Source organism: Hemitrygon akajei, chromosome 5, assembly GCF_048418815.1.
Source record: "Hemitrygon akajei chromosome 5, sHemAka1.3, whole genome shotgun sequence".
In the NCBI taxonomy this organism is placed as follows: Eukaryota; Metazoa; Chordata; class Chondrichthyes; order Myliobatiformes; family Dasyatidae; genus Hemitrygon; species Hemitrygon akajei.
In genome coordinates this window covers 52,629,757-52,646,444 of record NC_133128.1, presented here as the reverse complement: position 1 = coordinate 52,646,444, position 16,688 = coordinate 52,629,757, and the positions used below count along the sequence as shown (strand labels likewise).

At 39.7% G+C, this 16,688-nt stretch overlaps 2 protein-coding genes across 3 annotated transcripts in view; both read right to left on the bottom strand.

Annotated features, from left to right (window-relative positions):
- The window catches only part of rpgra (retinitis pigmentosa GTPase regulator a), an 86,344-nt gene that overhangs the window by 23,583 nt on the left and 46,073 nt on the right, over positions 1-16,688 (bottom strand). For both annotated transcript variants that reach the window (XM_073045561.1, XM_073045562.1), the window contains 3 exons: positions 15,389-15,575; positions 12,639-12,736; positions 7,625-7,690 (listed from right to left, as the gene is read on the bottom strand). In XM_073045561.1, coding sequence (XP_072901662.1) covers positions 7,625-7,690; positions 12,639-12,736; positions 15,389-15,575 — 351 coding nt within the window. The remainder of the gene's footprint in view (positions 1-7,624; positions 7,691-12,638; positions 12,737-15,388; positions 15,576-16,688) is intronic.
- On the bottom strand, positions 3,248-6,600 carry LOC140727420 (uncharacterized). Its single transcript, XM_073044701.1, has one exon. It carries the CDS (start codon positions 6,086-6,088, stop codon positions 3,248-3,250), a length of 2,841 nt encoding a protein of 946 aa, XP_072900802.1. The 5' UTR covers positions 6,089-6,600.

Genomic DNA, 16,688 nt, shown 5'->3' with positions numbered 1-16,688 from the left:
CTGGGACTGCAAGAAGTGGTTCTAACAACTTTGGACACCCTTCTTCTCTAACAATTGACTATGCTCTCCTCAACTGTTCAACGTGTCGTCCCCAGATGCAATCTTCAAGCAACAGAACAGGTTCCGTTCTGTCCTTAATTTCTCCCAAGTATCCACTTTTGATCATTTCTGTAGTCCCTCACCATGACTCCTTATCCACGAGTGAAATATCAAACATCCTTGTTTCAGAAGCCTTCACTTTGTCTCAGCTGTTTGTCCTGCATACTTCTTCTGAGATTGGGTTTGAGGAGATCCAAGCATGAGCACGAGGAAAGATACAGGAGCAGCATATTGTTGGTTGTTGGTCGCAGTGGGCTGCATTGCGATAGGAAAGGAGGAAATTGGCAAGCTTCTGATTCAGTGTCAGTGTAGTGTGTTCTGCTTACATTGCTCACAGTGTGTTCTTTAGACTCTGGACAAACTTTCTGCCAACCCATTTGTTGCTGAACAGTACAAAGCACATATAATATGTCTTACTGCATTCATTTTCAGGAATGAATGAAACTGTTCTGCAACAAAGAGGTCCATTGTCACTGTCTAAGTGTTCTGGAACACAAGTCCTTGAGAAGAGGCTTATCAACACATCAACAGTGTGTGCAAGGATGTAGTGGAGGCTATTGGGAATACTTCATGCCACTTTGTAACTGCATCCACTGCTACCAAGAAATTTGTGCCCATGAATGGTCAGCAAAATCCAGATGAATCCTCTCTCAGAGCAATGCAAGCTATTTCCTGGGTTGGAGAGGCACTGTTCTTGGCATCTTCTGGACATGTTGGCATCCTAAACAGTTCATGGCAAGCTCCTTGAATTCCTGATCTATCGCTGATCACCAAAACATCAAGCTGACACCTTCATTTTGGCTACACCTGAATGACTGGTATGTAGCTCCTCTAACACTCTAGCTCTCAATTTGAATGGTACAGCAACTCTCAATCCCCACTTAAGGCAACCTCCATCAAGGCAAGTTCATCCAGGCACTGTTAAAAATGGGGGATCTGGGATTTCTGCTGCACATTCCATTCATTTTGGGTGGCATGTAGACCCGAGACAGTGTGCAGTCTTTTCTGGTTTCCCTTTGGAGCATCTCTGCCATATTAGGGAGACTTTCAGTTTCCGTTAGGGAGAATACATCAAGAGGAGTGTCACTACTTTTTGAACACATGCACAGGCAACCAACACTATTTAAGAACTGTTTGCTCTAAGTATAGTGTAATGTCTAATGACCACACAAGCGCATGTGCCTGATGCTTGTTAGAAACTGTTCAGCAACAATCTCTTGTACCAATTAAGAGGCACAGTGTTCCAAACAAACAAAGGAAATCACGGCTATTTGTCAATTAGTTTTCGTTCTTTAAGAATTGTCCCAAATAAGTAGCTGCCCTGATTAACTGGAATCCATTGCATACAATATATGATTTTAATTTCAAACATTATTGGTGAAATGTGAATAACTTCTTGCAGATGTATATAAGTAAGAAAATATATACATTGTTTACACATGGATTAGTAACTCTGACAACAGTTCTAAGCATAAACAGATACAAATACAGATTGTTGCTGCTTAATTGCATGAAACACTGCAGAATTCAAAGATTTTCTATTGCATTCCTATGGTGTTTTGGATGACAGATACAGGTAAATTCTATGAAAAAGCCTGCAACATGTCCCAAGTGAATAAATCTCAATTATAGTACATGTCATCATTAATTTGACTAATGCTACTCTACCTTGTATAATCAAAAACATTTTATTGTGAGATTAGCTCCATTCTATATTCTGCTTGGAAGGCAGCTATTCAAAGGTAAACTTATAGAAATCATATTTGTGAAACATTTCTCCTGAACTGTAAAAAAATCCTGCAACAATCTAACTTTTGAAATGGTAACATATTGAAATGGTAATATGTTGCACTCACAAGCAACATATCAGTTGTCCAGGTAGCACAGAATTATTAAGACACTAGTGTACATTTTCTTCTATATATCATTCATAAAAATTGTATTTATTGGTAGTATAGAATTAAAGCACTCTGCTTTTTGTGGGAATTTTGTGTGAATGACCTGTTTGTGAGGCAGGAATGGTTCAAATTGTAGATATTCTACTTGGGCTGAGGGGAGGGGATAGAAAGACTGTGAATGTAGGAGCAGGCAAATTACCTTTATGAAATACTGTTGTCATATTTTGCTTTTTCAATTATCTCCTCTGCTAATCATCACTCAGTGCTCTTGGTCTGATAACTATTTCAGATATAAAAGTATTTGAAACAAATACTTTTTATTCCTGCTCTTAATTTTTGAGGTTTGTTTACTGTATGTTGCTATTGCCATTAGCATTCGTTCTTGGACACTTATCCAATGTAGCCAGTGGAGCTCATCATTATTCTGCTGTGAACTATTATCATCCTTCACCTGTTCGCATCTGTTGGCTTAGGTGGTCTTTGCGACTTGGGTTTTACAGTTAGGTTCCTGATTATATTCTGACACTCAGATTTTACCATTTTAATATTTAAAATTCTTGAAGTGCTACTGTCTACTGATTCCTTGACTTTAATATTCTACTATCCAACTTACCTTAAATGCAATTTACAGACTGTGGTCTAACAGCTCCTTTTCAGACCATTTCGAACATTTTGTCATTCCTTAGGACAAATGCTAATTTGATTGAGAGGTTTCTAAGCCACTTCATCTTATGACACTGTGGTACATTTGTCATTATTTTAACATAGGCCACTCCACAAGAAATTGACAGAATTAAAACAAAATCCAGTTTTACAGCCTATCTTATTCATGAAAAGCTAAAATTAAATGTGGCATAATGTGATCTCATTTTCTTGCTTTGGTTCCCATAAAATAATACCGACCTATGTCATTTATTCTGTTTCATTTTCTGGGCCATTATATTAAAAGGCACAACTTTAATAAATTATAAAAGGAACATGCGTGATGTGCAAAATGATACATTAGAAATTAAAAAAACATACCACGCAAAAAAAATCACAAAGAGTAAAACCCCATTGGTCAATAAATAACACGTGTTAATGCATGAAAGACATACGACAAAAAAAGGAAACGTAAACAGAAGAATACAGATTTTGAATTAGGAGTGAACAGCAGCAGGAAGGCACGTGTTTACCCAACTTATGTACTGTGAGCAACTGCAGAGCACAACAAACAATGTATAACTTTCTAATATGCTTGGTTTCATTTCTCATTTCAGTGTTAAGTAATGAGGTAGCACATTATTCCAAAACTGCTTGGAGTTAGATTTCCCCATTTTTATACCAGGCTTTTCATTTTGATTTTGTTTTCCACCCATGTGTTCTTTCAAAACAAACTTGCTTCTTTTAGTTTTGGGTTTCCGTCTTTCATCATTGCCTCTCATGTTATCTTCAGATTGATTTATTCTCTCATTATCTGCTTCAAAGCTTTCAGCCTCCACACCCTCTGCAAATTCATCATCTTTTTCATCCTGATCTACTTCATTAATTTCAACTTCATCATCTACTCCATTCCCTCCATTGCTAATTCTCCCTCCCCCACACTTGTTTTCTTCAAAATTCTCTGCATCAGATTCCTCTTCAAAACTCACCCCTTCCTCATCTTCAACTTCTCTTCTATTTTTTGCAAGTTCATATTTCCCACTTCCACCATCACCTTCCTTGCCCCCTTCTTCACCAGCCTCACCTTCCTCTTCACCAAATTCACCTTCTGCTTCTACCTTCTTCTCTGCTTTCCCAAAACCACCCTCCCCCCATTCATCGCCACCCTCTCCCCATTCACCTCCACCCTCACCAGCTTCCTCGCCCTCACATTCTTCCTCCTCCTCTTCCCCTCCTTCACCTTCCTCCTGCTCTTCCTTGCCATCCTCCACCTCCCTTTCACCCTTACATTCCTCCTCCTCCTCCTCTTCCTCCTTACTCTTACCTTCTTCCTCCTCCTCACCTTTGCTTTCTTCCTCCTCTTCCTCCCCACCCTTGCTGTCTTCCTCCTCCCCACCATCGCCTTCTTCTTCCTCCTCCTCACCAGCCTCACCTTCTTCCTCCTCCTCCCCATCTCCTTCTTCCTCCCCACCCTCACTGTCTTCATCCTCCCCACCTTCCCCTTCTTCTTCCTCCTCCTCCTCCTCCTCCTCCTCCCCAACCTCACCTTCTTCCTCCTCCCCACCTTCACCTTCTTCATCCTCCTCCTCCCCATCTCCTTCTTCCTCCTCCTCTTCCTCCCCACCCTCACTGTCTTCCTCCTCCCCACCTTCCGCTTCTTCTTCCTCCTCCTCCCCACCCTCACTGTCTTCCTCCTCCCCACCTTCCGCTTCTTCTTCCTCCTCCTCCCCAGCCTCACCTTCTTCCTCCTCCCCACCTTCACCTTCTTCATCCTCCTCCTCCCCATCTCCTTCTTCCTCCTCCCCACCTTTGCCTTCTTCATCCTCCTCCTCCCCATCTCCTTCTTCCTCCTCTTCCTCCCCACCCTCACTGTCTTCCTCCTCCCCATCTTCCGCTTCTTCTTCCTCCTCCTCCCCAGCCACACCTTCTTCCCCCTCCCCACCTTCAACTTCTTCCTCCTTCTCCTCCTCCCCAGCCTCACCTTCCTCCTTCCCACCTTCGCTTTCTTCCTCCTCCTCCGCCCCAGCCTCACCTTCACCTTCTTCCTTCCCCTCATCGCTCTCACCTTTCTCTTCCCCCTGCTCTTTTCCACCCTCACCTTCCTCCTCCTTTTCTCCATCTTCGTCTTCCTCCACTTCATCCCCATCTTCATCTTTCTCCTCCTCCAGCTCATCCTCAACTTCTTCTTCATCTTCTTCCTCCTCACCTTCTTCCTCATCCTCGCCTTCTTCCTCATCCTCCTCACCATCATCTTCCTCATCTTCCTCACCTTCTTCTTCCTCATCTTCCTCACTATCATCTTCCTCATCCTCATCTTCACCCTTCCCGTCTTCCTCACCCACCTTCTCTTCCCTGTCCTCATCTTCTTCCTCCTCTGCCTCTTCCCCACTTTCACCTTCTTCCTCTTTTTCCTCTCTGTTTTCTTCCCTCTCATTTTTTATGAGTTTATTTTCAGTGCTTTTGATAGACTTGCTTCTGCATTTGTTTCTTTTTTCTTTAACTTCCCTGCTCTCACCTTTCTTCTCTTTATCTTTGTAACTCTCACCACCTCTGTTTATACCAGCTTTGGTTTCTTTATCCTCCTTGTCATCCCCACTCTGACCTTCTTCTTCTTCTTCTTCTTCATCTTCCCTGTCCTCAGTTTCCTTCTCTTCCTTGCTCTTTCCTTCTCCTTCCATTTCAAGAGCTTCCTTTCTTCCATCTTTCTCGTCATCACTGTTCACACCTTTTTCCTTCTCTTCTACTCTATTTTCACCTTCTTGCTGTTCTTCCTCCTCCTGCTCATCTACCCTACTCTGAACTTCCACTTTATTCATCTGATCTCCATATGTTTGAAAGTCTCTTTCATAAACTCGGTTTCTTCTAGTCTTTTTGTCCACATTAGCTTCTGTACTTTTGTCTTTTCTTTCATTCGCTTTATTCCCATCTTCTTCATCAATATCATCTTCATGTTGTGTTTCAATTTCTTCCTTTGCTACTATCCAACTCTCTCTTGCTTTTGTCTGGTTTTGATCAGTTATATCCCTTTGGTTATAAATTACTTCTGCAGTATCATCTCCCATTTCTTCAGCCTTTTCCTCACTTTTAGTTTTACTGAAGACGATACTCTCCACATGTTGTTCCTGACTGCATACACCATTTTTCTCATCTCTTTCCGTATCTCTAGAAAACGTTCTGCATGCAACCTTCAGCTCTTCAGTTTCTTTTCTTCTTCCTTCTTCTGTACCTGTGCCTTCCTGCATTAATTTATGTTCAATAGTGGTCCTTTCAGTTCCTCTTATGACAACTTTCAGATTGCTTTTTTGTGATTTATTTTCTCCTGTCTTTGCATTTACTTCTCCTACTAAATCACCCCATACCTGCTCTTCACAAGGCACAAACTTGGGTTTAATTTGTTCCCCTTGGTTCTCTTTTTTATCTAATTCCTTTTTTAGTAGTAAACATTTCATTGATTTAGAGTCTTTTATACTCTTTCTTGTATTTTCTTTATTAATTCTATAGTCTGTATGACTACGTAAACCTTTCCTGACATCACTACTGTCTTCTTCATTGCTTTTGCTGACACACTTTAATACTTTTCTTCCTTCTTTTGCTGCTGCTTCTTCAGTTTGTTTTGAAATGTTTTCATCATTAATTTGCCTTTCATTTATCGTACCACGGATATACAAGTGCTTTTCGTTTGCTCTTGTTGGCTGTTCCTTTTTGGCTATTATATTTTTTTTGCCAGAGGCTTTTTTCTCATTGATAATGACTTTGGTGCTACATTTGGTATGGTTTCCTTCTGTGATTGCTTCAAGCACACTCGTGTGTGGATTTTGTCTTGGAGACTGAGCTTGCTGTGTAGCTTTCGTGGGCTTTTTGACTTCCTGATTATCACTGTCATTAACCTTACCAGAACTTTTACCTTTCTTCTATTCCAAATGAAAAGCAATGAATGAAAAGGAAAATAAAGAAGGTTATTAGAGGCAAAAGATGAATATATGCCCAAACAAGTTCTGTGTTTTAAATGGTAACCAAATAATAAGACAGAAGAATAAGCGAGAAAGTAAATTGAATAGAATCATATTATCAATAGAGTTAATTGAGACAAAAAGAGATGGATTCTGATAAAAATTATAATTGTTAGATATTCAGGCAACAAATACTGTTCAATTTGGCTAGGAGACGAGGACTTACAATGAAGCCTCATAAAATAATAATTACATTAAGTCAGCATAAATAACTAACATCATTCTACAATTATTTTAAGCAAAAGCAGTAAGATTTTTCACACTTAATAGCTTAAAGCACTTATTGTCAAGGATGTCGCCAATATATCCATAACTGTGGTTCATATTGGTGTTCAAGTCATTCAGTTACCACATAGGGAAGTAGTTGCATCCAGCAGGACCAGCAAGGAGGCATGACTCACTGTGAACCACGAAGAGAATTGACAGCTATATCGTAACTACCTCAGAATGTTTACACAGTGACAATGCCATGGACATTGCCCACTGGAGAATCATAGTTATCTCTGGTATATTGAAAAATGGCGGCAACAACTAGTTTTAAAGTTATGCCATTTCTGAATCAGAGAGCTTTACATCATATGTTGTGTTCTATATAGTTCTGAATTCAAACATTGAATTCAGAACTATATAGCATCATTACATTATTTAGAACCTATAGGGTAAACCTCTAAATGAAAATTCAAACATTGAATTCAGAACTATATAGCATCATTACATTATTTAGAACCTATAGGGTAAACCTCTAAATGAAAATTCAAACATTGAATTCAGAACTATATAGCATCATTACATTATTTAGAACCTATAGGGTAAACCTCTAAATGAAAATGCATTCTTAATTGTTAGACTATATTTTAAATGGAGTGTTAAATACCAGATATAAGGGCCAATGTTATAGCACTAGTTTCTCAATGTTACATTGAACAATTCCCAATATTATAAATAGTTTTCCAAGGAAATCAGCACCGCACTTACCTGTTCCTTGTGAACAGGTGATAAGGTCAGGGTCTTGTCTTTAGGATTCATCATCATTGTATGTGTCTAGAGATAATTTTTAGGATTAGGATAATTAGGATAATTTTTATTTATATAATTCATTAGCACTACCTACCTCTCAAATAGAATACATCAGACTTCAAACTTCAACTGCAAGGAAACTCATATAGAATTCAGAACCATAAATGAACTTTCAGAAGATTATTAATTAAAGCCATTCTAAATCTAAAGGGTAATGCTGAGAAGAAATGAAATAAAAGCAGAAATGCTGTAAATACTCAGCATGTCAGGCAGAGCCTATAGAGAGAGTTAATGAGTTCATTGATCTGATATATGAACTAAACTTCTTTCTCCACAGAATCTGCCTGATCTGGGTTTTCCAAAGTTTTATGTTTTTGTTTCAAGATTTCCTGCATCTGCAGTTTTTTTTAATGATTCATTCATAGCTTTTCAATCACACCACTAAGATTGATGAGCACAGAACATACAAGCATTAAAGAATTTTTTCAACTGCATGCAACCAATGCACACTAGAAGAAATCATTGCAAGGGTCACTGAAACTCTTAAAGTATGATTTAATTTGAAATGAAATTTCATATTTTGCACACAATACATGTACACTGTTCTTTTAAACAAGTTGCTAAGTCAAACACCTGACAGTAGTTAATCAGTCTTTCTATAAGAGGACACAAAATTTCAGTGTTTAGAAGTCTCTGCTTCTTTTCTAACTTCTCTCAATCTATTAATTAGATGACTCCATAAACAGTGGCATTGCCTCAGCAATCCTAGCCTCATTATATCAGAAAGACAGTGGATTCTACTTAATTGGGATATTGGTTAATTGGGGCAGCCGCTTTTAAAGAATAAAGAACTTATCAAGAAAATAGTTGGAATTCCCTTTGGTTATTTGGGACAGTATGCTGCTTAATTGGGACAGGAGTCAGTTGCCAGTTTCTAACTAGTGCCAGTTGCGTGCACATGGCCATTAGACACTACACCATGCTTAGCGCAAACAGTTTTTTAAATTTCATCAGTTGTTGTGTGCTTGTGCTATGTTATCCATTCAGGCTGATTGATGCCAATTCAAAAAGCAGTGATTTTGATCATTTTGTTTTTTATTTTGACCGTAAAATATGAACATTTAAAGTCCATTATCTGCACTAGCTGCCTAAGCTGATTTTCTTCAATTACTGTCAATCAAAAGACCCAGCAGCATACATTGGACAAATTTCTCCATCTATCTATCTATATACTACTAAAACTCTCATGCTCAGTCTGTTTGACTGTTTGTGACCTCCAATTAGTGCAAACGGTGCATCACAGCTGCACTTTTTTTGGCTAAATCGACTTAAAATATACTAATGATTGCAGGAAAAGAATGCAGGCAAAGTTCAGGGTTATATATTCGCATAAAATTGCTCATTCATCAAAATTAACACAGCCCGCTTTCACCCGAGAGCCGATCCGCCATCATAGAAACGGGACGTGACACCACGAAGCATGCACACGGCCAGCCTCAGCAGCAACACCAACTGGAGCATCAGGGCTGGGAATTTCGAGCGGTCACATTCAGCATGTGCAGGATTGGGACAGATCTAACTGTCACCCATCAATAAGAAATAATTAAATCTTATTGTAATGACGTACTTCGAGACACTCATCAAACCCTTTGCTGCAGTCAAAGGACAGCGGTGACTATATCACATCCATTTAGGAGAGCGTCAACCACGTCATCAAGAATAATCAGCATCCTGGAGGCCTTGGTGTTACTGCTTCATATCTTCTATCCAGCATTAAGGTAAAAAAATATGATCGGCCTAATTATGCCGCGTGGAAAGAGAAGGTGGGCATTATGGTCAAGAGGTGACACCAAACGTCATCAGGAAGCGGCAAGGAGAGGGAGAGAACAAGAATCGGATGAGGACAGGGCCGCACGGCTCCAGGATCAGAGAGAAAGACAAATGGCAGAAGAGATGAAGAGACAGCAGATGAAAGGACTGCACGTCTCCAGAATGACAAAAACAGGCATAGAAGGAGGAGGGAGGAAGAGACAAAGGAGCTGAGAAATACACGTCTTCAGGATCAGAGACAAACAACAAACAGCAGAAGACATGAAGAGACGGCGGATGAAAGGACTGCACGTGTCCAGAATGACAACAAAAGGCACAAGGGTGGCAGATCAACCAGAAATGTTGCCATCAAAAGTGTCCTTTGTTAAATGAGGAGAGCTATATTTCCCTAGCGACGTGTCTTTCTTTTCTAATAAACTGAGTTTTTCTTCTTCAATTTCCAAAGCAAAGTGATAGCAATAGCATTCAAGAAAATTTAATGTCACATCAGACTGCACTACCTTTCTCTCAAAGGGTGCCCCAACGGGTCACCCAGTTGTCTAGTACCTATTAGGAACTATTACACAGTCTTATAGTACTGTAGTAGTATTGGTAGTGTCCTGCTTTGTTCTGTATTTCATTTAAATACATAAAGTTGCTCAGTTAAATGGTAGTTCTGTAAGGTTATGTAATAGATGGAAACATATGCATAATTCACAACACCAACATTGAGTTAGGGTTCACTTTACGAGGCTGGTCTGAGATGATGATGTAATGATGTGATGTCTTTTACCAAGCTTCATGTTCTGTGTTTGGAGGACATTAAAGGTGTTATTAAAGCTTCCCCTAAACTTAAAACGCTAATTGGAGCAGCCACTTAATTGGGCTGTATTGGTCCCATGTATTGGCCCCATGTGTCGCAATTAACCTGAATCCATTGTATTCCCTTTGCTTTGTCCATTACTCCCCCTCCCTTTCTGCAACATAAAACTAATTTATCTCTTATGTTCTCAGTCCTGTTGAAACAGTAACTATGTTTCTCTTTCTGCAGACAATGCCTGGCATACAGAGCATTACCAGATTTTTCTGTTCTTATTTAAACAAATATGAAGCATTCTAACAATTAGAGGATGTTTGCAGATTAGTACTTGAGAAGCATGACTTATTGTGCAATGCTAATTTCCCATTATTTAATTTGCAAAGCCATTTCAAACTACTAACATAATTACATAGAACCTTTATTTTGGGAAGAGGACATACAGTACAGCCCATTGGCTGGTCATGTTTTTATCAGCTAATCTCCAAATTGTTATCAATCAGTAAAAGTATCGATTAGGTATCAGGCTTCCAAGCAGGTACAGGTGTCGATTGATACCTGTACCTACTTGGAAGCCCAAGAAGTTTATTTGTCATACCGTATATTCCAGAGTATAAGCCAACCCCTCCCCCCCCCATTTTCAAGGTTAAAAAAGTGACTTTTTCATGTTACCTTTGTATAAGCCGACCCCTTTTGTAGAGGTTTTTGATTTAACCAGAAAAAATCACAAGATCTCACATACAGGTACACAGCTTTGCCGGCTCCGGACCCTGGAAATTTTGTGAACCAGTACCTGCTAAGAAAACGGGCCTACACATTGTAGAGTGTTATAGGCAAATTCTTAATAAATAAATCAGGGAGAGAAATTTTGGATTAGGTTTCCAATGGAAAAGAATCCTCTGAAATGTAACCCCTGTGAAACCATTTAGCGCCCATCGTAATCTCATTAAAACATAACACGGGGTGGCAGGATCAGTACGTGCACTCAGTATTGAGTTTGCGACCACCATGTATAAAAGATTAAAACAAATGTGATATGATGCTGGCTTCAAGCTGAAGGTTGTTGATTTTGCTAAAAGAACAAATAATTCTGCAGCTGCTAAGAAGTTTAGTGTAAACAAGAGAGAGTGGAGAAAGGCAGAGGACATGCTGCAAACTGCAGAAAAACATGCCAGTGGCCAGAACTGGAAGAAAAAGTTTTAGAGTGAGTAAATCACCAGCGATCGTCTGGATACATTGTTACCAGAGAAATGATTCGAGTTCAAGCATTGAAATGGGACGAAAAACACCGTGAGGTCAGCGAAAATTTCAAAGCTACGCGAAGTTGGTGCACCAAGTTTATGAATAGACGTGATCTTGTATTGAGACAAAAAACAAAGATTGCTCAGAAAATTGTTGTTTACGTTCAAGAATGCTGCTGGATGGACGAAGGGGATTGCTTGAAGTGGGTTAAAGAGGTGTGGCATCAACATCCTGAAGGTGTCAGGAAGGAAAAGTTGCTACTTGACTGCGACGTGTTCAAAGTACACTTGTCAGGTGAGACAAAAGCAGCACTGAAAGCTGAAAATACGGACATTGCAGTCATCCTCAGTGGTTTGATGTCCGTACTCCAACCTCTAGATGTGAGTTTAAACAAACCAAAGAATTCATGCGTCGACAGTGGAACCAATTTGACTCAAAAACAGCCAATAAGTATGACCTGCCTTCCGTGTATTCATTTTTCCAAAGTTGGCACCCTCAGTATAAGCCGACCCCCTAATTTTAGGACCAAAATTTAGGACCAAATTCTCGGCTTATACACCAGAATTTACGGTAGATGCCGCAAACACACTAGATCTTTTATCATCAATTTATTCAATAAAAATATGAGAGAATGGGCCCTCACACTAAGTATTCAAGACCATAATTATTTATTTCATAATCTTCACCAATGCAGACACCCATGCCCATACAGCCAACTCCACACATAATTTTAAAAACTAGCTGGTCTCCTCTTGGTTATCTTGCTATCTTTCACTGAACTTTATGAATTTCTGTAAACCAGCTCTGCATTTTCTTTAATTTGTGCATTTTAATTCAAGTAATACCTAAACAAGTTTCAAGATAAATTTAAAATTTACCTCAATCACTATCCTTCCAGCATGGCCATATTAATTTCCAACTTAATTATCTCTATTTCCTGATTGCTGAATACTTCTAACTTATTAATTTACAACATACAAGTGGCCTTATTATTCCTACCAAAAGCTAACCTCTCCTAATTTCATTTGCCAATTGTTTATCAGAGTTCCACAATAAACTCTTGACCATGCATTATGTTTTTACCCTTTCATTACTTTATCTTACCATGTTTAATGGATCTATTGTGTCACCGAGACCTTTATCACTTTCCTCTTCAGACTCCTCTTCATTTAAGCTTTCCTGGACATCTCTGATTTCATTGTCTTTTGGAAATAATTGAATGCATTTGATTAATATTTGATAAAAATAAATGTAGATGAATTTCAGAATCTCCCCAGATCAACTTGATTTAACCTGTGCTTGGTCAGCATACTTAAAGAATGCACAAAAATGAACAAATAATATTTCTCTACATTTGGCAATTTCTCACCTCTCCCCTTTCTCTTTCTCCATTCTGGCTCCTCTCTCACCCCTTCTCTTCACCTGCCTATCATCTTCCGTTCCTCCTCCTTCCCGTTCTCCCATCGTCCATTCTCACCTCCCATCAGATTCTTTCTTCAGCCCTTTACCTGTTCCTGCTATCACCTCCCAGCTTCTCATTTCATTCCCTCTCTCCCACCCACCTACCTTCTCCCTCCCCTGCCTTCACCTATTACCTTCCAGCTTGTACTCCTTCCCCTTTCCTACTCTGGACTTATTCCTCCTTCCTTTCCAAACCTGATGAAGGGTCTCGGCCCGAAATGCAGACTGTTTATTCCTCTCCATAGATCTGCCTGACCTCCTGTGCTCCTCCAGCTTTTTGTATGTGTTACACAAATAATAAGCTCTTGGTATATCGTAGTTTAATGCTTGTGTTGGTTTGATGGCGATGCCATACATGAAAAACAGGTTCCAAACTAATTAATTTCATAGGACATTATTTCAACTTTTTTTAAAAGATATATATCATAATAAATTAACTCTAGAAATTCTGAACTATTTGTCAAAAGATTGTTTGAGAACAATAATTCAGACATACGACAGAAGAACAAGGATGTTTGCCGGGACTTGAGAAACTGAGTTACAGAGAAAGGTTGAATAGGTTAGGACTTTATTCCCTGGAGCGTAGAAGAATGAGGGGAGATTTGATAGAGGTGTATAAAATTATGATGGGTATAGATAGAGTGAATGCAAGCAGGCTTTTTCCACTAAGGCCAGGGGAGAAAAAAACCAGAGGTCATGGGTTAAGGGTGAAGGGGGAAAAGTTTAAAGGGAACATTAGGGGGGGATTCTTCACGCAGAGAGTGGTGGGAGTGTGGAATGAGCTGCCAGATGAAGTGGTGAATACAGGCTCACTTTTGACATTTAAGAAAAACTTGAACAGGTATATGGTTGAGAGGGGTTTGGAAGGATATGGCCCAGGTGCAGAGGCCTGTTTCTGTGCTGTAATGTTCTATGGTTCTATGGTTCTAAGTAAGCCAGAATAAAATTCTACAAATTTACAAATTCTACAAGTCTGCAAATCTCCCATTCAAAGACGATCAATTGCTTTGAATATTTTTAAAAATATTAAATTTTAAAACAAAGAAAAGAGAAACATTAATTCTATGAAATAACTATATGAAATAAAAACAGTAAAAAGGGAAGACTTTTTTTAAATCGCTGATGAAGTTGCTCTGCACGAAGAGGGTGAATGCCTTTTTATCTCTGGGGGCTCGCTCTTCGTGGAGAGGGGAGACTGTCTTTTTTTTAAATCGCTGGTGGGATCACAATGCACGTAGAGGAGAAAGTGCCTTTTATCACTGGTGAGATTGCTCTGTAAGGAAAGGGAACACTGACTTTTATCACTGGTGAGATTGCTCTGTAAGGAGAGGGAACACTGACTTTTATCACTGGTGAGATCCCTCTGTATGGAGAGGGGAGACTGCGGCTATGGAGAGGAAGAATGTTGCCCAGATTTTCTACGTTTTGGATGTGGTCTTGCTTCAGTTGTATGGGTTTTTTGGTATTCTGTGTTTTTTGCACAATCTTTCTTGTTTTTTTATGTGTGGGTGTGTGGGATTTGGGAGTCGGTGAGCCTGTTCTGTTTTTGTTTGCTTTTTTGTGCAGGGAGGTGGGATTTGGGGGTTGACGATCATGCTGCCTTTCTTTTCTTTCTTGGTTTCATGGCTACCTGGAGAAAAAGAATTTCAGACATGTATACTTTGATAATAAATGAACCTTTGAACTTTGAATTAAAAGCGACACATGAACTAGCTGGTATAGGTTAGAGGATTAATCCCATGACTAATCCCACTCTAGTCAGTCTTTGCAAATAGCTTCCTTGTGGGGAAGAGTGACAGATATCAGGCTGGAAGTTACCTATCTGAAAGTGGTTGATTCTAGCAGTTCCCTGCAACACAGACACCCACAGTTAACACGTATTAGCCCATGAGTGAGTCTATAGCATTGCATCACACTGCATACTTCAGAAATGAGAAATATAAAATCTAATTCCCAAAACACGTTCAAAATTGATGTAATTTCACACAATTTTACTTACAATGCAATACAGCGTATTATTATCAGGAGTGCAGTTGATAAAAACAGAAATGCTAGAAATACTCAGCAAGACAGGCAGTATTTATGGAGACAGAATTAGAATTAAAGCTTCAAGAATGACCTTTCTTAGGAACTGGGGAAAGTAGAGGTAACCATTTTTTTTAATTAGAGAAAGCATGTAGAGTAAGAGAGAGCAAAAGGCAAGTTTATGGTTGGGTGGAAGGCAACAGAGATTTAAAAAATAACAGAAAAAATAGTGCAAGGCAAAAGCAGGTAGCACTGGAAAAAGAAGCAAAGGATCAGTCAAAAAGAAGTACAAATAGAAGAAACAAAATAATTACCTATAATTACAAAACAAAATACAAAGGACATTGAAAATCCAAAATGTACATTACCTGTGTTGGATAATGGTGATTCTTCATAGAGCTGAACATTAATAGTTGGTTTTGAGGCAATGAGATTTTTTTCAATGTCCTTCACTCCAGGAATTGTCCTACTGCCAGCATGGAAAGATTTCACAAAACTAGTTCCAATTGGAGGCAATGTATGTACCATCTGACCAAACTGCTCTGGAGATCTTTCCTGGAAACAAAACTGTATGTAAATAAAATTTTTCATATTACAATTTAAATCTAGAGCTGTAGATCAGTACTCTAAAGGAATGATGATGAACAAATAACCACAATGTAATCATTAATTTTTACTTGGTCCAATCAAAATTTGTAGATGCTTTTATTATTTTGAAAGCCTCTGGAACTCCCACACATTCAACATTCAGTCACTGTTTCTGGCAGAAAGCAGTCGGCAACAAGTCTCTAAGGGAGACATTCTCTCCCATCACTCTTTCTTCTAATAGCTAATGTAAGGTCATATTCAAACCAGATGTTAAGGAGTCTAGGTTCATTCTGGTTTTCCTTTCTTTGCAAGAAAACTGCCCATAAACCTGTTACAGTAATACAGATACAAAAATAGACTATTTGCTCTGAATAGCCAGCATCAGTTATCACCCTTGTTACGAATGTGCCACAGCTCTGAGGGGCCGAAGGGTGCAGGGTAGCCCCCTCCTTTGTGAGAATCGCAAGATCACTCTTAAGTCAGTTCAGGGGACACAGGAAATGAGAGAAAGACATGCAGAATCCACAAGGCGGTGGAATGTGTCTTGGCCTCCGAGAGGCGGACCCATTGATGCTGGCTATTGTCTCTTGGAGACGGACTTGTGTATTGCATCCTGTACGATGCATCGACGCCCCAGGCAATGAACCGAGGGGGAGGTTGGTGGAGGGATTGCATCATCCCAACCTGATTGACATCTGAGACCCTGTGAGTCAGGATAAAAAGAGGGTCTGTGGGAACAGCCCCTCAGACGCACCAGAAGAAACGCTAGAAATCCCGTGACAGCGTTTAATAGCGACAGCCGGTGGGGGGCTCGTGTGCGTCCTTCCCTTGCCTGGGATTGGCGGCCTCACCACGGAAGAACGGCTTTAGCTAAAGGAGAGGCCACAAGTGAACGGCCACACCAACGGGACTCACGACGGATCAAAATCATAAAGGTTGGAAAACCCGCAGCGGTAACTGTTCTCATTCTATTCCTATTTCTCTCTCTCTCCAACAAAGTGCAACACAGCGACAACCAAAAGACGGCAGCTTGTGGAACTGCAGTGAACTGTATATTTCCATCGGACAATTCATTATCCC

Excerpts from the sequence above, each read along its gene's own strand:
- LOC140727420 (XM_073044701.1), bottom strand. The coding sequence starts at position 6,088 with ATGAAATGTTTACTACTAAAAAAGGAATTAGATAAAAAAGAGAACCAA.